General features: G+C 41.4%; 1 protein-coding gene across 9 annotated transcripts in view; it reads right to left on the reverse strand.

Annotated features, from left to right (window-relative positions):
* The window catches only part of RARB (retinoic acid receptor beta), a 320022-nt gene that overhangs the window by 17546 nt on the left and 275021 nt on the right, over positions 1-27455 (reverse strand). For all 9 annotated transcript variants that reach the window (XM_077787082.1, XM_021538080.3, XM_021538079.3 and 6 more), the window contains one exon: positions 3189-3349. In XM_077787082.1, the coding sequence (XP_077643208.1) occupies positions 3189-3349 (161 nt within the window). The remainder of the gene's footprint in view (positions 1-3188; positions 3350-27455) is intronic.

Below are 27455 nucleotides of genomic sequence, written 5' to 3' on the forward strand. Positions count from 1 at the left end.
TAATTGAAAATGCTTCTCCAAAACCATTTTCTACAGGTAACAAACAAAATGGAGGGGGCGGGGGGGGGGAGGTGGGAAATCACCATGTAACCTTTCCCTCTGGGAAATGCAGGCTGCAGTACTCAAGAGTGAGAGGAGCCAGATACACAAGCCAAATGCCTGAACAGATTTTTATTTTTACTATATCTCTGTAAGGTCTTTTTTACTTTAAACTCCTATAATTTTTTGCTCTGTTTAGCAACAAACGAAATCTTCTTTTGAAACAGTCTGAATGATCATGTAAATGAAGGCACTCGAGGGCTGCTCTTGCAGAACAGTTTCTGCCATCCACCATCCCTGTCAGTACACAAATGCAAGGCTCACAAAATTCAACGAAATCCACATAGGTTAGAAACACTCACTTCTCACCTCTCACTTAGAGAATTAAATTAAAAACTCTACGGTTATAAAAGCAATCTGTGTGCTCTATAGTGTGAGCACGCCATGCTTCACAACTGAAAGCACTGAGAACCAGGCATAAAAGCAGGACTGGGGGCAATCTTCTACATGTACTAGATTGTTACTAGCAAAAAAAGCAGAGTGGCATAGGCTTTTAGCCTATGCACTCCCCTTGGACTCAGCACTTAGAAAAAGGGCTCTGTGCTCCTTTGTTTTTTGATTTTTGGTCTCTGCTTCAAGTGTCTCAGATTGTGGTCGGAGCCCTGCCATTCCATCAGCAGCTGGTGGCGGTGCCCAGGCACCAGAGCCGTGCTCCTGTGACCAGCACACACAGCTTCCACATCTCAGATCCTCTTGTATCCTCAGTGCTGCAGAAAGGATTATCCCCTGCCCCTGGGCTGGCGGGCGGCTGGAGGGGAAGATGACCCTTACTGCAGCCCCAGCACTACTCTGTCCTTCCCACATGAGCTCGTAACACTGAAGTCCTAAATCAAATGCTGAAGCTGCTGCCAGGCCTTACCTAAATGAGAGATTTAAACACTCTGCATTTCACACACAGACTATGAGAATGCAGCAAGAAGACAGTATTTAGCATCACTGCTATTAGTTCTGATGCAGCATTTGAAGGAAGCTGCATCGCTCTTAAAGATTCAAGGTAAGCCAAAAAGAACTCTTTGAGTATAATTTTGTTATTGCAACAAAATTTAAAATTCAAGGTAAGCCAAAAGGTACTCTTTCAGTATAATTTTGTTACTGCAACTTGTACCATGACAAAGCAGGAGGGAGCTGAGCTCCATGCAGCCGTTCACTGCTTTGGACTTCCAACAGAGCAACACTAAAAACAAGAAATCTCCTGCCCCAGGCTGTTCCATCAGGCTTGAGATATGAAAAACCAATATCCAGCCTCAGAAAGAGCGCGGTCAAATCCTGGCTACTCGTGTTCCATAGACCAGATTCATCTGCTAATTACTGAGATCCAAGTGCTCTCAATAAGGGCTTTGAAATTCCAACAGGGACATAAACTCGCTGTGGGGTTCAGACAGAACCTAAGGACGAAGGCATCAGCAGTGGGTGTGCTATGCAACAAGACCCTCTCCAATTTCATCCACTTGTATCATTTCAAGAGCTAAAAGTTTAATGATACTTCAGCATCCAGTACCTAGTGCAAGCGTAGAGGTGCCAAGGTTTATCTTTCAACCCTTGAGGATCTTTGGCAATTACCAGGATGCAGTACAGTACCATCCCACCAGCTGCAGTGCACTCTGCTAACTCCCAGGTAACGTGGAAATAGGTACTAACCTGTTCCTGCTGGGAAGGACCAGAGAAACATGGGGAGAAAGGGCTCCTTCCCCAGTACTAATCAGTTTACATGGGGCTCAGATTTAAATGTGAAAAGTGCTTGTGAAAATACTTTCAGCAACATGAAAAATGTGCCTTTTCCTAAAATTACACATGTGCTTGTTTTTTTTGCACTTAAATACTAAATCTTACACTCAGACCTCAGCTTTGAGCCTTGTACTTTGTTTTGTAAATAGATTATGCCATATAAAATGCACCCTGATTGCTAAAACAGTGAATATTGACAGCACACAGGGATTTGCCTAAGTCACTCTGAGAAATTCAATGTTTGTTTCAATAGCAGAAAATTTTCTCAAACCAGAGAGCAATCCAGTGATATAAATATTTCATCTGGCCTCTGAGGATTGGTCCCAGATCTTCAGCTGGGGCTAGAGGGCAAGAACCATGGAGGCAGCTGTCTCTGTGCCCCACCATGTCACTCCTAAACTCCTGCTCTCAGCAGTGAGAGCACATGCTTGAGTACCTCAGGATGTTTTGTACATCCCTCTGAAAGAGTCAGTGCTGCAGCAACCAACAGCAAGCCCAGACCCAGTAGTCATTTCTCTACTGATAAGGCTCTAAACATCACCTAATAGTTATTTTTCATCATCTCTTTTATTACTGGATTTGCAAACTTGACATTGAAATTTTCTTTAATCAATTAATATCACTGACTTTCCCTGTATTTAGCAACATATATATGCATAAAAGAAAAATTATTTCTCTGACTCAACTCTGGAGAAATTCCCATGATACTGAGCTTCTTGATAAGGAAGCTGATTTTTTATTTCTAGAAGCAGCAGAAGTTTTTGCTGTTATGGGATCTTTTGGTAGGCTGGGAAAGGATGCGTAATTTTTGGGGTTGTCATGTACAGAGCCAGGAGTTGAACTCAGTGATCCTTGTGGGTCCCTTCCAACACAGGATATTCTATGATTCCAGGAATAAACTGCAAATGAGTATTTTGGAAAGTGTTTTACTTAAACATTTCATATTTTCCTTGACCTTGGTAGCTTTGGGACTATCACCAGTAATCCAGCAGCATTTAAGAACTCCCTACACCTGCAAAGTTGTAATCCGCTGATGCACGAGCAGAGATCACGTCTTTGGAAGCCAACAAATTTCTAATGAATGATGGAATGTAACTGACTCATGGTCTCAGAGCTGGTCGTTTGGCTGGATTAATCCTCCAGGAGTCTCTTGTGATACTGATACCACTAAGTAGCGCTCACATCTAAGTGCAATTTCTCTCTCCAGCAGGCAGCCTTTGCACACACACTTCTATTTTTTCCTGGCTTAGAGGTGCAAAGAGTGAATCTACTGTTCCATCTATTTAAAATGTCTAGAGCCTCCAAAACTCACATCATCCAGGCATATCCAGAACGCTCTGCCTCCAGCCATACTCCACACTCACCGTAGTGTATTTTCCCAGCTGGCAGAGTGAGGGGAAGGTTTCCTGGTGAGCTTTTCGGATCTTCTCAGTGAGATCATCTAACTCTGCTGTCATTTCATAGTTTTCTGTGGACTCTTGCTTTGAAGGTTCCTTCTTCTTTTTGTTCCTGTCGTTTCTGACAGCTGTAGGAAAAGCAGAGACACAGATGACATGGAGTTATTCGGATCAACCTATGTTGCTTTGCTGCTCTATTTCAAATCACTGTGAAATGCTGCTATTTTAAACACACATTATTTTAGTCGAATATAAAAATGTTATATGCACAGAGGACACTAATTCCAGCTTATTCATTTAAAAATAATTTAAGAACTAAATGTAGTGATCAGTGATTAAACCAAACTTCCACAGGGGTTTGTTGTGGGTGTGTCATCACAACCCCATAGTATCTGCCTTCCAGGAAAGTCGACTGCAACTTCATATGCACAGTGTCTTAGTAACTTTGTGAGGTGGGATTTTTTTACTGTAGGACTACAGTTCTGCATGGTGGATGGTGAAGCCCTCTGCAGTGAAGCAGTCACTATTTTACTGGATGTGAACAACACTAAAAAAAGACAGCAACTCTCTTTCTTCTTAAGTACCTCAGCATGGAAGATAACAAAGCTCCACACTAATACAAACTCCAGCAAACAGAAGTTATTTAAAAGGAAAGTTAAATGTGAAAACAGTAAACAAAAGAAGATGAAACACGTTAAATTCAAGTTCTGAAGATCAAAGCAGAAGTACAAACACTTGAAAGAGAAAAAATGGCAGTGAAGCTATCTAAAGTTGCTTGCCATCTGCTTCTGCACTCAGATCAGCCTTCTACCTTCCCCCGGCCGTGGGGGATTACTGGAAATATGCATTGTGCTCACTCATGCTGTAATTGATTTCCCACATATTTGTGTTTTGTAATAAAATATGACAGCTGCTCCATCACCATGCTGCTCTTTGTTCTTTTAATGAAAATAGCTTAATTTTACAAAACGTGCCCAGGAGATAAGTCCATGTCCGCAGTATTGCCAGTAATTGTGAACTTTATCAAGAGTCTTGCTGTTAGCTAAAGCTAACGTCTTAAGTGTAACCAGATGCATAAGGCTTTACAACAAAGCCAAGCAAAATCAATCCTTCTCCCCAAAGACTCCATGTCAATATTAAACACCCTGAAGACTAAATCTTACTGGATAAATAAAACCAATCTTAACATTGTTAGTATTCAAAACCTTACGATATTTAAAACAAGGCCCTAAACTCGGAGGGTGCAGCTGGTGGGTTTGGCACATATGAGCATGGCCAGGGATTTTGGATGGCCAAAGACTTGCTGATTCTTATTTGTACTGTCCTGCCCCAGAAAGTGCATCTATCTGTGTCATAGGGAAGGAAGCACAAAGCCACCTTCATGCCAGCTTTTTTTCCCTGTGGGTTCCCCAGGCCCATCTCAATATCTTCTGTGGTCGCTTCCTACATGCCAGTGAACAACAATAATCATAAAGAGCAGAAAAAATCATGGGCTGGGAAAGCATCAGAGTCAGAGGCATCTACAGAAATAACATACTGTGTGTAATAGAAAACAAGGAATAGATATGTGGAGAACATTGTTTCTCCATCACGAGGCCATTAGGCACATAATCCAGGCATGGCTCTGGTCTTCTCACTAATGGTCTGAATTTACAATTGAGAGAATTCTGACGCCAGTCATTCACATTTTGAGCATGAACTTGACTTAACTGTGTGACAGACCCTCGCTGAAGTTAGTCATGTGCTTGGCTGGATCAGGGCTGGGTTGCTGAGCACCCCCCTGGATTAATAACCTTGAACACCATCAATTTTGGTGTTTGGAGAACACAGACCCAAAGGAGACTAGCAAGAGTGGACCAAAATGGTTATTCCTTGCAAAGATACAATGCTACCAGTGTACTCAGGTTTAGGGGGATGGTTCCCCCACTTCCTCTTACAAGTTTTCCCTTCAAGCAAATGCTCTGATTTGTTTGCTGGACCCCAGGGCAGAGCACAAGCACTATGTTTTGCACTGAAAAAACATCCAGGACCCAGAGGTATGTCTCGAGTGCTGCAGACTGCCACTGCACTTCAGAAACAAATCCTAATCACCACTGTACTTGGGAGATAAAAGAGCTCCTTAGAAAATTCCGTTAACTCCTATACAACTACAAAGAGCAATAAACCTTCATCACAAAGCCCCACTTACTTATAGCTCTGCAAGCTGATTGACAAATTTGCCAAGCAGGAGGCCTCAACGACTACTTCCCTCAACAGTTTTTAACTCCTCGTGGAAGATGAACGCATTATTCAGGCCAGGCTTCAAACCAGGTGCCAAGGGTTCCCAGAGATCAGGTGATAACTCTGGCAGGAACCCTGCCGTGCTCCTCTGCTACCCCAATACTGCTCCTTCTGCAGTGTACTTGAAGTCCCTTTCCCTCCAAAGGCCACCGGAGGGACAGTTGCTGATCAGTCATCATCACCAAATCATCACCTTTTTCTCTTCTGGTGCAAATCAGGGGTTAGAAAGGGGAGAAGTAACACAGCCTGAAAACTACTGATGTTTTTTGTTCCTCATTAACTTTCTTATATGATTCTGATAGCTTTTAAAATAATGAAAATGCAGAATAATATATATATTCTTACTTTATTCATTAAGACTGCATCAGATATGTCAGTGTTTCCATATTCCCTGTAAGATAATGGATTAAAATGCTGATATATAACACCCAAGCTCTGAAAATATAAAACATTTCAATAACACCAAACTATTGGGCAGATTTAGCTACAGTTATAAATCAACATGCAAAAAAAAAAAAAAAAAAAGATAAAGACCTTAAGACAACACTATGTTTAAAAGAGTTAAATAAAAACATATAAACACACACACATTTATGCAGTAAATTTAAAAACCATCACTGCTCTGGGAACAGGAACTGTCACACTGCATGTGGGAAGGGTTTTAGATTACAGCTTATGCTTATATTACATAAATCACACCTTTTGGTATCTTGATCTTTACATGCATATGATCACATCAATCCCTGATGCAATTCCACTGCCTTTTAATGATGATACGCCAATGATGAATCTGTGTCACAGTTAATGCTGCCATAGAAAACTCAGGTTATGAATTTCATTACTTGTGTACTAAATTCTGACTTGATGGCTGCACTAATTAGAAGCTCCCAACAGGGGACAGTGTGGAAGCTCTCTTGCCCTATGAGAACTCTCAGAAGTTAAAGAAGAATAAATAAGGTGGTAGTGTGGGGAAGGAGAATGAAAAAAGGTGTATCTTGATACGTGAGGAAGCCAGGTCTTGGCGCGTCTCAGAAGGCTGAGTGACACACGCCCACACCTGTGCATGTCTGCTTCAATCTATCTTCCTGTGACAGCTTCCCTGTCCCCTTGACACACACGCCAGGACTTGCACTTCCACACCCAGAAACCTCCAGGCAGCCACAGCAGGGTTCACAAGCTGGCAAAGATACTTTCTGCTGCCTTAGGAACTAGCCCCTACCTTCACATGTTCAGCCTCCTCCCTGATGGTAGAGGGGCAGAACATCACCCCTTATCCTGTTCAGTCTGTTCTCCTCACCCCAGGTTTGCCATTGCTTTTTCTTTAGCCTCAGATACACCTCCCCTCTTCTGCTCAAAGTGATGGACAGGGCAAAAAGTTGCATGAGGCTCAGATGCATTCTTCAAGGAAAGCAGGGCCTGCTGTAGATGGAAATAAGTATAGAGAAGACACAAACAGCTTCTCTTGGAGAACCCCAGTGCTCTCATTTAGTAACCATGCAGCAATTCTCCTGCCTGAGTGAGGTCATTTCAAGCACATCCTAATGCAGGGAATTGTCCAGTCTTAAACACAAACCCTTCAGGTCCACCAAACTAAGCCACTGTTTGGCTAAGGATCCAGCCCATGAGACTTCGACAGTTTCTAGAAAATCAGGTAAAATCATGGAATAGTGAATATTTGTACATCCATTTGTCAAAAGTGGCACAAACATGTCCAGGGGAGAAGAACTTGCCCCTCACAATGCAATTTTTCCTACTACTTGTACAACCTGCGCTTCCCCAGATATCCAGAAGATATACAGACAGCTCCTTTCATGTATTAAAGTGATTAATCAGCTATAAATTCATGATGTGAAATGCTATCACTGCAGTTTTGCCTCTTGGAGATCCCCGTGACCTTTGAAGAGCTCTGTGTAACAGCCGGTTTTATTCCTGTAGCAACAACTACTAGTGCTTCCAGTCAGTTTGCATTCCTGTAAAACCACACTTCTCTTGTCCCCAAATATTTTGGAAGTTACTCGTTAAGCTAACAAACCTCAAAAGCACCATAAAGCAGACAGAGCAAGTCAGTAATTGCACAGTGCTGGGCACAAGGTCGGTCTGCAAAATGACTCCTTTTGTTTGTAAAACCCAGTGAGAAGAGAAGTGAGAGGTGAACTGAGGTAGGAAAGCTGCAGACCTGCCAGTTCTCCCTTCTGGGCAGAGGCTTACTGTCCTGCCTGTCCTCCTGCTCCTTGGGAAGCCACCTGTCCTGTCTGAGCCTGGGCAGGCCGACGGTGCCACGTGCGGCTGTGGGGCTGATCCCCAGCACTGCAGCTGGGAAATCCAGAAGCACCAAGCTGTTTGTTAGGGTGGAAACCCTAACACAGGAGCACAGCTCCTCCACGCTCTTGCTTCTCCAACTCCAGTGGCAGCTGCTAAAAAAATTCTAATTATGGCAGAAGTTAGCAGCTGTGGCCAATTTCAGTCAAATATTTCAGTCAAATAAGCAAAATGCTTACCTACTGCCAATACCAACTGTGCTCCATCAGGCTAAATGCCCAACATATACCACACATTACTCTTCAACAAACTGTGCTAAATGGTATGGAATGGCAGTCCATAAGGGTGTCTTTCCCAACAGATCTTCCCAACCTCAGAAAATCTCAAACCAAGGGAGCCTTGGCAACCCTGCTGCTGCTGCTGAATTAGGCTGTCTGACCCCATGGTCAAAAGCAACACCCAGTTGCACACTCCAGGCAGATTCCAGGCCTGAGAATTCGTGGATGAAAGCACAAAGATGAGGCAACTCAAGGAGTTTGAGTTTCCTATCTTCAAGATGTGGAAAGGAACAAAATAATAATCTCAGAAGCAATAAATCACACTCAACAAACTGACGAGCCATCAATTCAGGACAGTGAGACTCCTGTTCACATTAACAGCAGCACAAGTGCAAGCCAAACACACTAAAATATGCAGAATGCCAGGTAGTTATAAATAGATTTGTTTCCTAGGTTGTGATTTCCAGATGAAATAATGTTTTCTTTTAGGCAAAACAGCTCATTCTTAAAAAAAGCCAGGAAACTATTTTAAAACAAATTTCCATGCCAAAACTTGGCTTTGACATATGGAGAATGATTGGAGACAAAGCCCATTTCAAACACGAGACTCTCATTTCTAATGGACAAAGCAAATAAAAGTACACAATTGTGTAAGGGGCTTACAAAACCAAAACACATTGAAACCTGCATATTTTGTAGCTGATTCTGAGAAATCAACCATGTCAGCTGTTGGATAACAATCGCCAGAAGAAAACATCTCAAATTAAGTGAGATAGTATCTCTCTACAGACACATATCAAAATTAACAGGGAGCACAGAGAAACAATCATGGAAGACATTTCATAAGCACCTGGCACGCTATCATTTTTCCCCAGGCACAGAGCAAGCACATCCATTACAGAATTCGAGCCCGCCCAGGGTTTCTATTGAGAAATAACATTCAGCTATGGCAAACCCGCCCCAGCCAACGCGCCAGGAACCTCAGTTCAACCACAGGGGAACACACCACAGATCCAGAAGACATCGTCCTGTCGCCTGCCTTCACGTACACTGGCCCTTCCAGCCACTCCTGGTATTTTTTTTTAACCTTTTTTTTTTTCTTTTTTTCTTTTTTTGAGGAAGGTAAATTTGAACTCTGCCTTGCAGCTTTGTATTATTCATTACATAATTGCTATGTTTTATTAGAAATATGATCTATTACAACCTTGAATATGGTAACTTAAATGACATTGAAAATTAGATTATTCTGATTATTAGAGAAGTGAGAAAGGTACTAAACATTTGTAAGGCTGATAATCAATCAGTGTATCCATGTGAGTGCAATAAAAATCAATCAGGAGCTAGTGCGTTTAAATCTAATTTTTTAAGCATGACATTTTCTTCTGAGTTTCTTTTTTAAATGTCACCCTCTTCTACAACAGTGATTGATTCTATCCCCAGGGATAGTTAACTCCAACTGTTTTATTCATTGCACTGAGCTCTTGTATCGTCTTTTCTAAATATCAAGTTAATGACAACAATAATATTTTTATCAAAATGTGAAATTCAGAAATAGGGATTCAAAACAGCAAGAAGCATGACAGTACATTTAAACTGCTACAAATACCAGGGATGTTTTAACTAGCAAGCAGTGTACTTTACTTAACACAGAAAATGGTAGAATTTTGTGTCTCTCCCATCTTCGTTTTCCTCCCATAAAAGAGAAGGCCAAGGATTTGCTTGTTTAAAACATAATTCATTTAGAAATGTTTCAGTGGTGAACAATGAATCACTGGCTATAGGGAGCCCATGAGTAATTACCTATGCCTTCAAAATAACCTTATTAGGCTATTGTAAGTATAGGGGAGACCTTTGATACCTATAGCCTAAGGGCCTCTATTTTTCCATTCATGCACAGGGGATTTATATGGTTAGATCCTGACGAAAGCAACACATCTCCCATTTATGTGTGAGGATAACTGCGGGGTTAATATATCAGAGCTGAGTTATAAGAACAGGTTTCATTATATGAATGAATGATACAAATGGATGCTCTACAGCTTTATTTAACTGGCCTGAAACTTCACCTGTGGTTTCAAGGATTCTCATCAGTCTGAACAATTTCATTTTAGATGTGAAATTTGGCACCTGCTGTTGTCACATCCCTGAAATATTAGTAAGTGGAATGAGCGAAAAAAAGGAGTTTCTAGTCTTTAGAAAAACCCAATACCATCTGAAATCAGATGTAGGACCAAAACTGAAAAGCCAATGCAAAACAACAGGCTGAGAAAAATACTCCTTGAAACTAGGTGAAAGGTAGGCCTTTGCTATTCTTGTATCTATTTATTTTAAATTATTATTTATATTATTGCACTGTCTTTAAAAAAATATTGTTAATTTTTTTTTAATTTTAAGACATACAGAAGGAAAATCAGCAGCTATCATACTTGGGAACTGCCAATCCAAGACCCAAAACCACTGCTGAAGGAAACCAAATGGTTCTACAGGCACATTTGTCTTGAATGTTGCAGAACAACAGGACAAAAAAACTCAAACCAAGCAAACAAACCCTAAAAACCAAACCACCCACCTCAAAAAAAACCCAAAAAACCAAAACCCACAACCAAACAAACAAAAAAACCAAACAAAAAAAAACCACACCAAAATCCCATAAGCTGTTTCCAAGTGTATGAGCATACCAACTAATGTCTACCTGGATATTTACTATAGTGTTTCAGGAGTGGTTCAAGTTCTGCAGAACAGGCCAAACAAAGTACCAACTGTCCAAAGAATAAAAATCAGGACTCCAGAAATACAAATGGAATACCCCCCACACTCCCCAAACAGGTCCTAAGAACAAATGAGAAACAAAGAAGTTGCAAAAACAGAAAGTTGGTAAACAAATGGGAAAAAAAACAGAAGAAAATGTATTTTGCAGCACATGGGTGTGGGCAGGTAGGGGATGAGGAGCAGCTGAGTCAGAGGCAGGACAGGCAGGACACAGCACCTGAACTGAGAGCAGACTCCTTGGTCTCCCTTACCATCTCCATACATATTCCCATCAAAATAGGTGGAGAGATGGGATTATACATTAAATTATGAACTGTTTAAATAGCATTTGCCCTGTGATTTCCATTTTCAAAGTACTTTAATATCATCAACTAATTGCCAGCGTGAAATAGGATAATCCACATGCTCTAAGCAGCTGATGCTTAAAGAGCTATTGAAGGTTGTTAGCATTAACAATTGCAGGCAGAATAAATCACTAATATTTCTCGTGACAATTCACCAACATATCTGCAATGGAAATAGCCTAGCCATACTCATGGACTTGGACAAAATTTACTCACTGGTATATTTCCACCTGTATTTCACATAGACATCACCTCAAGTTACGTAATATAGCCAGAAATTCCCATACGTGAAATGTAGTATCTCCACATGCAGGTCTTGCAATGTCCCTTTGCACCTTGTGCAGCTGTTAAACTACACACGTCATTCCCTCCTCACTCTAGTCATGCCCCATCTCTCTCAATATTCTGCATGAAATCAGTCACTTTCTTACTCTCAACATAAAAAGTATGACTTTTACTAAGATTTCCATGCTACTCGCAACAGGTTTGCAAGTACTTGTATCACTCAGTGGGTATTGCCAGTCTTTCCCTTCCCTGCACAGTGCAGGAATGGGTAAGAACTTTGGGAATCAATCACTCCATCTGGGGAGGTTTCCTAAATTTACAGGGCTTCTGCAGGTAATCCACTGAGAAGTGCCAGCCTGTGGCAGAATCCCCATGAAACTAAAACCCTCAGGGAAGCAAAGTGTTGTGTTTGCTATCTACTTCTTTGGCTGCCAAGATCCCAGTGGATTTACTAGTAACTTCTGTGGCAGTCCAGATAAAATTCTGCATGCAGCTGGTTAAACCAAAATACTCTGGGGAAATGGAGGACAGCTTTTCTGGAATTTCAGTGTCTTAACACATTAGCTAAAAATACACAAGGCAACAAACACAAAGTGATTATTCTTTCTCTTCCTTACAGCTGAAGTGACTAAATGTATACACAGCAGTTGAAAAACTCTTCTAAATACTCACCCTGAAAATAAATTCCTATTAGGCTATAGTGCATTTCTTTTACCATAGACTGGGTGAAGAAAAAATATCCCTAAATTTCAAACTCTGAACTTTCAGTCAGAAATCACTGAGAGGCCATTAAATCTGTCTCATCTCATTTCAGCTGTTGAGGTGCCCTTTCAAGTTACCTTCTCAAAGCAACTGCCCTTTTGAGCTACAATCTTGAAGCCTGGTACACTAACTCTTTATGGATAACCGATTATGAGCAAAAATACCCTGAATCTGACCTTTCTCTCAGGGTCATCAAAAGGTAAATCAGTCTACTTATCTACAGATATTACATTAATTTCTCTTAGGAGACAGGCATGGTAGTACGAGATGCTGGGGTTATCCAAAGTCCTTGTTTCAATTTGCTGGGCATTATCCAGGACCACCGATGGCCAAGGAAGTGCATAGCTGTAAGCTAAGACCAGACACTGCACACTATCCCTGCCCACTGTCTGGCTGTAACACTTCACACTTCAACTTGCCACAGCTATTTTATTTCTTATCCTAACATACACTGAGGAAAAGAACATGGCTTACTTTTTACTTAACTAGCAAGCTACCTACCGTGACAAATTGCAACCTCTTTCCTGACAATGCCATCAACAAACTCCTTCCACAAAATAACTTTCCATAATAAGCACATTTATTCAATGTAATGAATGAGTCCAAGCTACAGGACAAATTCTGGTCATGCATGATAAAAATGACTTTACAGGAAGCAAATGCAAAGGCTACCAAAAAAAAGGAGGTGAGCTGGAAGACCCCTTCCCTTTGCTTGCACACGGGACACTCAGGACTCAGGGCAATGACTCCCCAGAAGTAAGAGCAGAAGTTCAGGAGCAATACCAAGACAGTGTGTCACTGCATTTCTCCCTTTTATTATGGGTGGTTTCACACAGAGAACACAGTCTGGTTTTCCCCAAACAGGGTTCACTCTCTACGTTATTTACCAGAATTAAAAATAACAGCCCCAACTTATCCCCACTGCTGTTTTTGTCTTGCAGTGGTGCTACTCCACTGATTGCAGCAGAGTCCTATTAGTGTAAAAACTACAGTAGCGTGGTGGGAGATCAGGTCTAATATCTGTATCTGCAGATGGATAACACCGTTTTCATACCTAAGTTTCATTTCTTTGTTTTGCCCCCAAGGCTGAATTTCACATTTGTACCTCCTGGTGGCTTGTGCAATTGTGTAAAGGTGCATCTAGCGAGAGAGCTGCCAACTGACAACACGTCTGAAGAGGCTTTGCGTGCGCGGGTGCTTCATCAGGCGCAGGGAACACATCGCCTCCCGCAACCGTAAATTGAGCTCATGAAGGCGCAGGAACAGTTGTTCCCGGCATGTTTGAAGAAAGGGAGCTGCACTCTCGAATCGCAGCGCTTGTCTGTGTTACAGCCTCAGCAGCTTGCAGCCCTGGCCTCCCACTAGGCCAGTGACAATAAAAGCAAAGAAATAGCTCAGAATCAATTTACCTATTCCTCCAAAGCAAATGTGGAAAACACACCATTACGAACTTACACACATTCTTTCCTAAATGCAAAAGCTCGCTTGTACTCCTACTACTAAAACAAAATAAAATAGAATTGCAATTGGGAGGTTATTTCCATCTCTCCAGGTGCCAGGACTGGCACCCAAAGTGGAGGACAGAGTGTGCACTCCACAACCACATTTGAGCCACCCTGCTCAAGCTTACCCTCCTGGCTAGCTGAAGCAGCAGGAGAAGGGAAGAACAGTATCATTTAGCCAGGTGGACTAGAAGCACTGCTAGATCAGCCAGAAGAAATTTTCTGTTTAAGCCTCACACTGATGCACAGTCCAACACAGCTGGTAGGCACACATCTGCACTGGCCAGGGGCTAGGATGGCAGGTGGGTTTGATTTTTTTTAAAGAACAGTGTGTATTGTTAAAGCTGTTTTGCTATAATGCTACAAAAAAAAAAGCTTAATCAAACGAGAAAATAACATGACCAAACAATACTGTTGCATCTCACTGCATTTTAGTGTGTTGTTTACATCCTTTCCCTTCCCAAAAGCTGAGCAGTTGGAATAAACAATCTGCAGATTTGTTGTTGGGGTGGGGCATATTTTTTTGAAGATTACATAGTCCTGTTTTCACTAACTGTAAACTAAGGAGAAAGCAAGGAGTGAGGTCAGGGGACTTTTTTTTTTTTTCCATCTCAGGATTTCAGAAAAGTCATGCCAAGCCAGCCAGCAGTCTCCGGGAAAGCCCTGCTGAAGCTGGCTGCTGCCACAGGTAAACAAGTTTATTCACTTTCAGCTTTAGCGTCTCACTGCCCACCCCAAAGCACTACACTCACCAGCTGAGGCATTTAAAAGGCCTTTGCCTCCCAGGCTTTTCTTCAGATCCCTTTCTGCCCATGCATGGCATAACTCGCTCTGAGCTCCAGCCAGGCTTAACAGGCAGCAGCTGAAACCCCAGCTCACTTCTGGGATCTCTGTTCCTGGGACAGAGCAGGCTTTAGTGTGACTCTTCAAAGCAAAAGGTGCCTGGGAGACAAAGGCCCTTGTTTTTGCCTTTAATAAGTACTGCTCCATCCATAATTCACATACAAAAATACTGATTCTCATCTATTAATGCAGGCTCTCCAGACATCTGTACTCCTGCTTTATGTAGAGGCAAAAGCATCATGGCATTACAGGGTCGAATTCCCTTAACACACCTGCAGCAACCTCAGCTGTTTCAGCACTCACATTATGACATGAATCACTCCACAAGCCTGCACCTCATTATCAGACTGTCTATTTTGATATATTTTATCTTTTATGTACAATGCCAAAGAAGTTCTTTAAAAATATATTCCAAATATTCTTTCATTTAAAAAAAAAAGAAAGAAAAAAGGAAAAAAAAAAAGCTTTGTTGTCTAGGACTGAAGTTCTGAAATAGCAGAAGTAAGCGGACCAGATTATTTTAAAAAGAAGGCATGTTAGTAACTACAGAACTGGCTTAAAGAGCTTAATTCTGTCAGTCAGGGTCAAGCAGAATCCAATCCTGATTTCTCTGTAAGATCTTCTAAATATCCCCAGTAAACCCAGCACATAACCTTTTTACATTAAGTGCTTTCACAGCACACCAGACCAGCCTGATGCAGTGATCACACAAGAAGCAAAGCAGACAGACACTTGTTTCCAGGAAATATAAAGATACTAAGAAAAGCAGCCTTTTTATTTTTGATATGAAATCAAAGTGATTACTGAGGGTTCTGCAACTTCCAGGGCAAGATTTAGTGCACACAAGGGAGTTTGCTTTGAGAAGGCAAACAGGCAGCAGGTCAACACAGAGTTAACTCAATAAAATAATAATTTCTACTTGGATAAACTGACCTAGTTTTCCCAGACTTCTCCATGAAAACAAAGGATGCAACTTGGACATGAGATGACATCTGAAAGGGAAGCCAAGGGCTGGGCAAGGAGACAGAATTCAACACACAGCTGGTCCTTAACTAAATGAGGGTGATGGTCACCAGTTGGCAATAGAAGTGACTACCCAGCAAGGATCATCTGGCATTACAGGTGGCTGCTGACCCATCATATCTCGCTGATGACAAATCATTCATGTCCATCACTAGTGTCTGATTGGCCCCTGAACTCATTGCACACAGTTGGGTGCCTGCATCCAGCTAGGATGGTCTTCTCCAAGTCTGTGGGAAGTGCAAGATGAAAGATGCACTACCAGAAAGGTTTTTATGAGGTCCTCAGGATATTGTTGTAGGGTTACAACCCCCATGGGAAGCACAGGCTAAAACCTCAAGATTTCCAAAAGCAGAGGTTTATTCAGTTCCTAAAAAAGCTGATGAACATCCACCTGCCCATCCAGCTGCAGAGCTGCCCAGAGCACCAGGCTGCATAGACACAGTGCAGCCAACTCCCCCAGGGCCTGGGATGTACAACATGGAGGACAGGAACAGACAAGGCTCCTTCCTGGCCCCCCTTGTAACTCATCCTGAGATTCTGCAAATCTGAACACAATAAGCAACTCTTCAATTTGGGATTCAACCCAATGTTATTTTCAGCAAAGCTCTGTTGTGCTGGAACACCTCCAACCAGCTCAAGTTAAACAATTTGCCCAGAGAAAATGTTCAATGAAGGGGAAACATAAAAGTATGCACAGAAAGAGGCCTGAGTCCCCCTCTTTTCTAATCCATCACAAAGCATTAGAGATTAAATACTCATTAAAAATATATATAATAAACTGTTAAGACAGGGTATCTAGTGATTCCTCTTAATTGCCTCATTTTTCCCACACCCTAGTTTCTAGGGAATATTTTAAAATATTCCTCCTCCATTAGTGCAAGGCCCCTTTACCAGAGGGTTACTTCCCTGCCTCACTCACCCAACCAAGAAAGAAGATCCCAAACCTCGTGGGTTTATACTGCATACCCTATGAGTGGCAGATGATAGGTCTGTGCAGTTTATGTATGTTCACACCTTACAATGCCTAAATTCTAGTAGGAATAATGTTCCTAATAAACATGTGAAATAGCTGTAGCTGACTTTGAAAACAACAGGAAAAGCTGCCAAGAAAAGGCATTGACTCTCTTTTGAGGACAAACAGGATTATAGCCTTCTTTAGAACTAAAGGAATAAAATATTTATGCTTGTTCACCTCTGTCCCTGTTTACTTTTCCCTCTGTTATGAGAGAGGTTTGAACATAATAGAGCTTCTTTTTCTTAGTAACAACTATCCTCTTGCTTTTATGTACTGTCTTTTTAATTATTTTCATTCCTTTTCCATTTAAATTTTTTTCTGGATATCCTGATTTAACAGCAGTGTTCACCTGAAAAGGCATCCACAGAAGGGGCAGGGGGCAAAGTTTGCAATGAGCTTCTCTTCCAAAAGGGAAAGTCAAACATCTTTTTTGTAAAGAAGTGCTGTCAAAAGGATCTTATGAACTAACAGTCACTTTTTCCAGGGATCTGGATCACTTGGGTTTGATCCTGGAGCTATTTGATGGGATAACCAGATGGTGCAGCACAGTACAATGCGGACTACAAGACCAAACACACACTGAGCTCTAGACTTCTTCACCAATCTTCACAAGATTCCTAATTGGAAACACAAGAGCTCCCTGCCAAAAGAGGCAGCCTGGTACTGTCAGAGAGCAACTCAAGCTCCTCTAAACCTAATGCTTCATCTTCCAGCATCAACAACTTTCCTGTATCAGAAAAAAAATCTTGAATGGAATTTCAGATGTGCTGCTTTTTTGAGAGTCTTTTCCTAGTTGCATCTCCACTAGAATCAAAACATACCATGTCACAGGACTCCCAGAAGAAGTGCTATAGCAAGAAAAACATGGGAAAGATAGTCCTTGTATGAAGCACAGCTATGGTGCAGTGAGGGATGCTGAACACATGAGGTGCAGCAGTTCAGTGCATAAGGATATTCATTTACTGCTGATTTGTCCTCTTGGGCTGATGCCTCCTCTACTGGTATCTCCAGCATACAAAATGTCTAAGACCTGTGCAATGCCACTACCAGCCTTCTTGAGATATAGAAAAATATGAGATATATTGACTCATGTATTAGCCAACATCTTACACTTAATTTTAAGAACTATAAAAAATAGATCTCAATCTTTGCCTCTGGAACATTCTCTACAAGTACACAGTATATAAAATTACTGCACTTCATAAAGGTATATGTAACTTGTGGATTCTGTGAAATGTAAAACTCCCCATAAACTTCAGGACTTACTGGCAATTTCCATTTTTAATGCCTCTCTTCCACTGTATTGCTATTTCCATGATGCAAACTGTAATCAGCTTGTTGGGAGTTAAGAACAAGGAGAGATGGGAGGAAGCAAAGGATTTGCATCAGCACCCATTGCACCAGGGGTGAGTGATGGCAGAAAACCTGTTAATGATAGAAACAGGAGGAGACAGAGCAGGTGAAAACAGTGTCCCTGGATCGACCAGTGTGTCAAGGAATGATGTCCTCTCCTGCTCCTTCAACCGCGCAGTGATGTCTTCACCAAAACTGCTTGCAAGGTGAATGGAGCTCAGCTTTTTGCCAGGGACCTGGCACCCCTCAGCCATCTGACAAAATGTATGTGTGCCCACTGCTGAAGGAGTGAGATAGTCCACAGCATTTCTAAAACACTTTTCTTTATCACCCAGTATGATTCAATTTAGTATCTCTGTGATGTTTTAATCCATTCTCACTGCTAAGTTTTCCTATTTAATTTAAGAGTTTTTCTTTTCCCCCAAGCTCTCAAATTTTACAGCAAAGAGTTTCCCAGGTTCATATATATCAAATTCTGCCTCCAAGAAAATACTGATGGTGAAGCACCAACCTCCTTAACATAGGGGGAAAAAAAAGCTAAAGTGCAAAATATACAACACTATCTGCCAGTAATCCTTCTTCCCACAATTTTAAAGACAGCAAATGTTTAAAAATGTAATGCATTGAAAATGCTTTGTTAGTCTGTTATTGTCAATGGTTTGTAAAGTCCTCCCTCAGAGGATTGGACTTAAATCATTCATTAACTTGAAGCTGATTGCTTTGTCCTGCAGAGGGGGAAGAACATGGATTTCTCAGAGGTAACCCAATTTCCTAACAAAAACAGAAACAACCTGATGAAGTTCAGTTATCAAAACATACCCTAAAAAAAGTGTAAATAAATTAAATTACAAAATGAGCTCCTTCACCAAAGTCTAACTTTATGGAGAGTTTTTAAATTAATATTACACGTGCTCCAAAGTTTGAAAAAAGAAAGAAAGAAAGAAAAGTAGGTCAGCATGTTTCCCCAGCATGTCTTTCTGACTCCATTAAAACTGTCTGTCAGATGACTAACCATGCCTGTAATCCAACTAAAAGCATGTTTGCTTTCTGTTGCACTTTTTGCCAGGGGAAAGGAAGAATTCCACTTAGCTTTAACTCTGAAATTCAGGTAAATGTCTCCAAAGTCAGACAATTTCCTCACATTTACTTACTAAATCTGTTTATATCAACAACAAGCAACTGGTTATGGATGCATGGCACTGAGAAACGATCCCACAGCTCATTAAATGCCGATCAGCCACAGGCACCGCCTGTAGGGCTTTAAGCTACAACTTGTAGAAGTCAGGTTTCAGAGCTGTTGTCTGATTGACAGACTTTTCATGAGACCTAGATTTAAACATTTAATAACTTTCAGAAACAGGCAAGCATGCAAACAAGAACTGGAGTAAAATAAGACGGGGCAAAACCATTTGTGTTCATTTTGGGCTTGAGGACATTAAAAATTCTAACACCTTATGATCTTTCTTTTTCCTTTTATAGAGTTGGCAGCTGAGTGTTATTTAAGTTTGGATAGAAAGGGTGCTATTTCTACTCCTTGTACACCATCCACTTTAAAAAATCCTTTACACTTTCCACATAAGCGCTAAAGAACTGGAAATTAGCCGTTCTGATATATTTTAAAATGAGCATGTGATACAAAGTCAAACTAAAAACAAATCGAGGCTATTTTTAGAGCACAGTCCTAGGGCCAGCATCCCAGCAGGAGGAGCTGCAACGTGTCAGCCGGCTTATCGCAGGCACGGCAATGAAAAGCTCCCTCTGCTCTAACAATTCATCCAGCAGATGAAAGCAAGCCGTGAGAGCCTGACAGCAGCAGAGGGAAATCCATGGCCTCATCTACTTATGGAGAGATCTTCCTAAAGCGTCTTTGAGCGCTTACTGCTTTCTGAGTGCCTGCTTTCCATCTTCCACACCATCAGCACGGGAGCTGCTCTCCGCAGAGAGGCCAGCAAGAGCTTTGCGTCTTTGCCTTTTGCAGAGGCACCTTCCCTGTGCGAGACCATCTCCAGTAAAGTGATCACCAGGAAAACAGAAGTTTGTGGATATAAACCAGCAGGAAGATATACACACTCTCATATTTGTTTCTTCTGAGGAGAAGGACCAAATAAGCCTCTCCTTTGATAGAGAGTCCTTCAGGAACATTAGGGTTGCTGCAGTTCAGACTTCCCAGAGCTCTTGGGAACAATTTACTGCATTTCTCATGAACCTTGGCTACTGCAGATAACATTTTCAGGTTGGCCTGACAACCAAATAAGCCATGTTTAGCTTCAAGGCCCAGAACACTGGCAATTTGCTCGTTCCCAGACTGATATTTATCTCATTGACATTTCTCCATCCTTTGGATTCAACATCCCAAAATAAAAAAATTAGGGGCGGGGGGGGGGAAGAGCATTCAAAGGGAGAAAAAAGATACCAGAGAAACCACAAGGGCCAGTATAGAAAGCACAAGCCACATGGCACAATGGTAATTAGAAAGAGATGCAAAGATGCCCAGCATCTCCAAACAACAAGATGATCCGAATGAGAAATACGAAGCAGTGAACTGAGTACATAAAGGAAGAATGGAAGCTCTGAAACAAAGCTTTTGAGGTCATGGGATTGGGGTCTCAGCAGTTATGCCCGCATGACAAAGCAAATGTGTCCTCAGTATCATTCTTAGGAGTGCAAGGACTGGCGAGGGACTGGCTCTTACAGCAGCATTGCCTGGCACAGGACAAGGCAGAAAGGATAACCCAGGGTTTTCCTTGCCATGAAAGCAGCTGGGATACTAAACTGAAGAAGAGGTAAAGGTGACCTGCAGTGGCACCACAAATGCATAGAGACAGTGTCTTTACATGTACAATTTGGAATAATGCTATAAACCAAAGCAGGGGATGAGAAATAACAGAAAAAGGGCAGAAAAAGAACAAGATCTATGTTGGGAAGTGATTTTGTAAGAGATATCTGCCCAAAATGCCTTCTACTGGGAAACTGATGAAGAAAGGATCTGATGATTTCTAAAACACCCCAAAAATGTAAAATGAAAAATATGACAAGTAAGACCTCTGCCAACACCAACTGCTCTCAAGAAAGAGCCCAATCTCCAGAGAAGAATCTCCTTAGAAGGTGGCATATGGCTGGACTGCCAGAGAAACCACAGCTGCAAGCACCAACAGACACACTATGGGCTCCTTTAAAATAAGGATGTGTTCAGCAAGGACTGAGGACTTTGCTAGAGCACTGAACAGTAGCAAGCACTTCTCTGGAGTGCACTGCAGGTTTAAGCAAAAATTAGACTGTGTGTGCATTATGCTTTTCCCAGGCTTTAGTTACCTTAAGTTCCACCTGTAATGAATGAAAAATTACTGGTACGAGGACTTGGTGCCATTTAGCTGAATATCTTCCACAGGACAAGACTGAGAGCCATTCAGAAAGTCCTTTTATAAAGCACATCTCTTTTAGAGCATGGTTGCGTACGGCAGTACAAATGATTAGTGTAATAACTTTAGAAGTGTCACAAATTTAATAAAACACCTTGTTAAGCAAAAACGTAAGAAAGACACACATTTACAGTCGCCGAGGACTAGGATTGATGGATGCAGACAAAGGCTGCAGAGAGCACATGAGCCCTGGTAACTTCTGCCAGGATCTGTGTTGTCATAGAGACAGCAGAGAGCGTTGAAAAGTTCACAACGGTAGCTATACCTTAGTGAATAAGTCTTAATGTAACTTCCAGCTGAGGACATGTAATCAATCTCTGTATGAGCTTATTGAAGGAATTCCCTTTATGCTTACTCAGTCCCCAAGAGCCCAAAATGAGGGAAAATATTTTAAAATATATATTTTACTACTTTCGAAGACAAGCTAAACGCTTCTTTTGGACTGGGAGAGTAGGGATGGTAGTGGCAGGAAGATAACTATTTCTTTTGAAAAAGAAATAATGTAAAACATGAAAAACTTGATATTCAATTTTAAAAATGCCCAAACACTAGCACCAACCAAAAGAAAAAAGCATGGAAATAGTAATTCTAGAGCAGCCTGGCAAGTTTGGCCACATGCAGCAGTTTCTCTCCCTTTCCCCAGACACTTTCCCTGCAAAGTGGTTTTAGCCATGGCATCTCACTGCTGCTCTTCTCCTGTTGGGCTCAATCACCTCATCCCCTTTTATACTGCAAAACACAGGACTTTCCCTGTTCTTCGTTCCCTCTTCACTCCTTTCTCCTGGCATCTCCCTCTCCAGTGGCATTTAACCCCTGGTTTACCTTCCTCAGGGCAGCAGCACCCCATGACCTTCCTCGGATCCCTGCTTCGGGCTCTGTCCCACCACTTGGGAGGTATGGGACACTGCAGCTCACAACAAGCAGGGCAGAAACAGTGCCAGGTGTTGTTTATTGGCCGAGGTCTTCAATTCTTTGCTTACACAATTATAGAGTTCCTATGCAAGAAAGGGGGAAAAAGAATTTGCAGCACTAGTGTGCTGCAATTTAAAGTTACAGCTATTTGCATAATGCCTGAAAGGCAAAGAATAGAAGAAAAAGAGAACATTAGGACGCTATTCTTACTTTTCCCTAGCATTTTAGGATATAAAGATCAGACTAATTACCAGACAGTCTTGAGCTGAGCAGGGTTCACTAATCACACTCTGCTTGAGGAATTAGGAGAGAATTTACTTAGCCGGATCATGAAAGGTGCCAATAAATTGTTCAGCTGGAGAGTTAACATAATAAAAAAAATCATTTTTTATGTTATTTTCTTTAGCAGTTTATTAATTGCTGCCTGAAATACTTTTCTGAAATACAACGAGCTGCAAATGAATTCATGGGCTATTAATCTGCTGTACATGGCACTGGAGGGAAAGCTCATTAGGTGAGTTGATGCAATTACTGCTATTACATAACCATCTTCACAGAACATAGAGTAAATTATGGATAATAACATTCAATCTAAGTTGCTGTTTAAACATTAAAGCTGGCAAGTGAAAGCTATGGAAAATCAGGGGTAAATGCTAAAATAGAGAAGAGGCAGACCCCAAAAGGAGAAAGAAAAAACAGATCTGCTTCTTTGAAGGCAAAAAATGATGTGGAAAGCAAGAGATGTTTGTTTAACCATGGGAAACAATGCACAATAAGTAGATCCCAGCTCTCTACAAGAGAATTTTAATTGTATGTAGATAATTTTCAGCTACCCAGCATAACAAAGCATGCATTATCACTGGCAGAGCACAGGCTGACACTAGAGCACTCTGGGTTTTGTTGCAGGAAACCCTTCCCCACTAGCTTTGCTGTCATCTTAAAACAATCTCCTCATCAGTGATATTGAGAGTTTGGCATTAACTTAAAAGTTCCCAATTTTTCAGCCTGAAGAAAAAAAAAAATCCAAGATTTCCTATTTGATTAGCAGCTGAAAAAAATCTCCAAAACAGTCTGTCCTTAAAAAACAGAATTAAAAATATGTGATCTCTATGGCTTGGGCATAGCTTACCCACCATCTATATTCTCCAGTTCTTAATTTAATTGGTATTTTCACAGTTTACATCTTTCTACTTTCAAAGCACTTACAATACAAGGTCTCCCAGCCCCGGTGAAAAGACATAATTTTCACCTCTCAAGATAGGAAAGACAGAATAATCAGCTTGTAGGGTTTAGAGAGAGGAATTAGTCCCAGAACAGAATTCAGGGGTTTACGATTTCTACTCTGATATTTAGCTCCTGCCTCTCGAGAAAGCAAGTTAACAGGCAAGGCAACTACTCTGGAATTTTTGAAAAAGCCCCCAGCCACTGTGTGGTATTTAGGCATCCAGTTAAAAATCTAGCCTGTAGCAAAGAAGAAAAATTCCTAAATCCAGAGCTTCCTGCTGGCTAAGAAGAATAAATAAAATAACCCCAGTTCAGTTCTGACTAACATCTAAATAAAGATTGCATGCATTCTAATTAATTCACTTTAAAATTACATCAGTGAAATCTGCATAAACTTCTCAAATGCAACTATGCAGACTAGCCCTCCACATAGCCACTCACTGCAGATGGAATCATGCTTCCTTAAGGAGACTGAAAAAATTAAAGAGAAGTAAAAAACACAAACATGACAGTTCCTCAAGTTGATGTTTCCTGCTTGCCAATTTCAACCAGAATGAAAATAAGTAAATTCATTCACTCTATTGTTCAGTAGCAGAATGTAATCACATGTTCCAAGAAGCATAAACATTTAAATATTGTAAGACTCAAGTCTGTGACAAAGAGTAACAGACATTTCTGGACAAGTTAAGAAATCCCAACAAAATACAGAGCACAGAAACAGATTCTCTCCTCCTGATTATAATTTCCCTGCACTCCCTCCCTTCCTCCTTTTCTCCCTCCAGAGAGGTTAATTGTAAGCAGATCTGCAAATCTCAACATTGCTTCAGTGCGCTGAAGTAATCTGGAACAATTCTGTGCCTTTATAAACATCATTTTGCTCTATTAGAGCTCACTGTAGACAAGATTTATGCCAGTATAAAGACAGCTTCTCTGCATCACACCCTGGTATGTGGGCTGCGTTGTGTCTGAGGGGACCCCAAACATCAAGTACAGTGACAGTCCCTGCAGCCTACAGAGTTTATTAAAAACGATGGAAGTTGAAGAACTGCTGGGCTAAGTTGGGCAGTTGTGGCAGAAGGGAGCTCCATTTTCTTCCCCCTTATACCCTACAAAAAATCCAATTTAGGTTCTCTTTATGAGCAGGCTTCACCTTACAAAGTGACTGTTGCAGCATCCTGCTTGAAAGAATCCATTTTTGTGGGAGAGTTTTGCCCAGCTTCCTGCGTGCTCCCTTAATTGCAGGAGGCAGTGCTGTATGTGTGACCCCCGGCAGCTCCTGAGCACCCAGGGCCCGCATCCAGGCAACAGCGAGCTGCTGGCTGGCACCTGGGGTCACGCCGAGGATGGGGCTTCAACAGCAGCGCAGAGATCACGTAAGAGAAGGGCAAAGGTTAGTTTCCTAAGGCTCTCCATCACATAATGAGCCACTGTAAGCCTTAGCAGCCTTCTCACTTCAGCAGCAGCAAGAAAAGAATCTTGCGTGATCACCGTTTGTCTCAACGTGATGATTAAAAACACCAAATGGACTGGGAGACTGTGAAGGACAGAAGTGGTTTGGAGTGGGATCCAGAGCCTCAGCTGTACCTACACTGCCCTAAGCACTCCTACATGAGCTAAGGTGGGACAGCCATATAACAATGCCCACACCTGATGCGGTGCTGGTGGAGGAACTGGCTCCAGGCCCTGAACCAGGAGCTGCCAGCTCAGGTTTCGGGGACAAAGCTCTGGAGTTTCTGAAGGAAGGGTATCTGATTAAAGATGGCAGGGTTTTATTTCAAGCTGTGTTTTGTCCTGCTGTAGGATGATAAGGCAGTCACCACTAAGTCGTTTCTCCTCATACTCTTTGTCTTTCCTATCTGGAGCACAAACTTTTTGCAATAGGGACTACACAATGAAAGATGGTCCCTACACTAGTGGGATCAAGTTTCAGCAGGTCTTGCAGATATTATCACAAGGCAAATAGCTCCACTCTTGTCCTGGAGGTAGTTATTGACCTCTCTTGATCAGATCTGGGGAGAAAAATGGGGTCGAAGATCGCTTTTTCCCCCCTACACAAACAAAACAACCTACAAAGAAATGCAAATTTGGTGCATTCCTTTATCAACTCACTTCATTCTCTGAAACAAGATAAAAGCATACAAGAAATGCTTAGTATCTCTTCCCTTTCAAACACTGTACCCCCATACTTAAACCCTTACTTATCACACGGCTATGTGCCCAGTTCCCATCAGTCCTCTGATGTTTGTGAGGAACACTCATTAAGCTCAAAGGGAGCTGCATATGCAGGTACTTTTGCATGCCCTTTAAAGACAGAACAAATAAACACAGGACTTTTAAGCTTTAAGCTTAAAAGTATACAGATTACTCTGTATACTGAAAACCAGCATCTACTCCTCCTTAGCTCCTGAGAACAGACCTTGGAGTTACTACTTGCAGGTGCCATCGTGATTACTTTCCCAATTGGGATTGGTTTGAGCATTGTAGGCTTGTTTCCCTGTGAGATTTCTCTGATACTTTTTTTCTGTCCTTTGTTCATTGCTTTCACATTACAAGATAACAGAACTGTAAGAAGACAAAAAAATAAAATGTGAATAATGCACTTGGGAAAAAAGAAAAACCTCTGTCTGGTAAGAAAAAGCTGAATGACAGATGTGCCTTTGTTTACATAAACTTCTAAAGAAATAGAATTAAAACCCAGAGATATGTATGAAAGAAGGTCAGATAAGAAAATAGTTTCTCAAATCTCTTAAGAGATTAAAAGCTCCTGTTTATGAAGGGATAACACAGAATCACTTCAGACTTAGTTCTTAAACCCAGAAGACAAGACACACTGCATTCAAACTGATGACATTTAAATTAATTTCTCTGTTCCCTTGCAAATGATTTCTACAGAAATGCAGCCAGAGGACATCCCTCACTTCTCTCCAGGATTCTCTGTTCCCCCTCCAACCTGTTATCCCCCTTTCAGTGTCTGTAGAATTTTGAGATAAAGGCAACTGCCAAAGGGCAGTTTCACTTAGTTCACCCCAGGAAACAGGCAGAGCAAAACCTTAATTCCTCCTGGCAAAGCTCCAGCTACCCTATGGGAAAAAACAATTCTTCACCTAAAAGGCAGTAAGTCTTTATAGTTTATCCAAAGTAACTTTGGTTAACATGTTAGAAGTACTGTTGATACTTCCAAAACCTACTCCAATGTGACGTTACAGCCTTTAATAAGATTACTATTTCACATCAGCAGTAAAGTCCTTAGGAACTCGAGACCAACAAGGCCTCAGGTGAGAAAAGTGCTTTTTCTTCTCTTCCAAACTACATCATACTGCTTCTATCAAAGGAAAAAAAGCTTCATGTGCACTTCACATGCAGTGAAATAGCTATCAATAAAATCCTCCTTATTCAATCTTCTATCTTTGCATTTAGCCTACCTTATCCTTTACACCCATCATAGTCTCCACTCCAACAGATCTATACCTATGTACAGAGAAGTGCACTTCAGGCATGCAAGAAAACTAGAAAACCCAACACAGACAGTGAATTAATGGAAATCCAAAGACCTCCCTCAGTAGGTTGAAACTTTCCAATAACCACAACTTCACATTTCCATGAAAGAAGATGGAAACATAGCACAATGGTCCAAAGGATGTACCTGGTTCTTTCTCCACTTCTCAACACTCTTTCTCTGAGAGGAATGAGAGGGTGGGAGAGAGAAATGGGATACAGTGAGGAGGAGTAGCTTTAGTACCTCTAGCTCCTGACCAAATACAGAAAAAGGAATGACTGGGATGCCCCACACAATTCAAAGATGTAAAATGCTGAAGATGAGAACCAGTTTAAATCACAGTTCAGATATAAATGCTTCATCATCGTAAATTTATCTTTTCCTGTGATCTTAAACTCTCTCCAATGAACTCTTGTGGGTGAATTAAAGTTAAGAACTGATTGGGCAATTTTCCCTCCTTTTTTATGTAC

The sequence above is a fragment of the Lonchura striata genome, chromosome 1, assembly GCF_046129695.1.
Source record: "Lonchura striata isolate bLonStr1 chromosome 1, bLonStr1.mat, whole genome shotgun sequence".
NCBI lineage: Eukaryota > Metazoa > Chordata > Aves > Passeriformes > Estrildidae > Lonchura > Lonchura striata.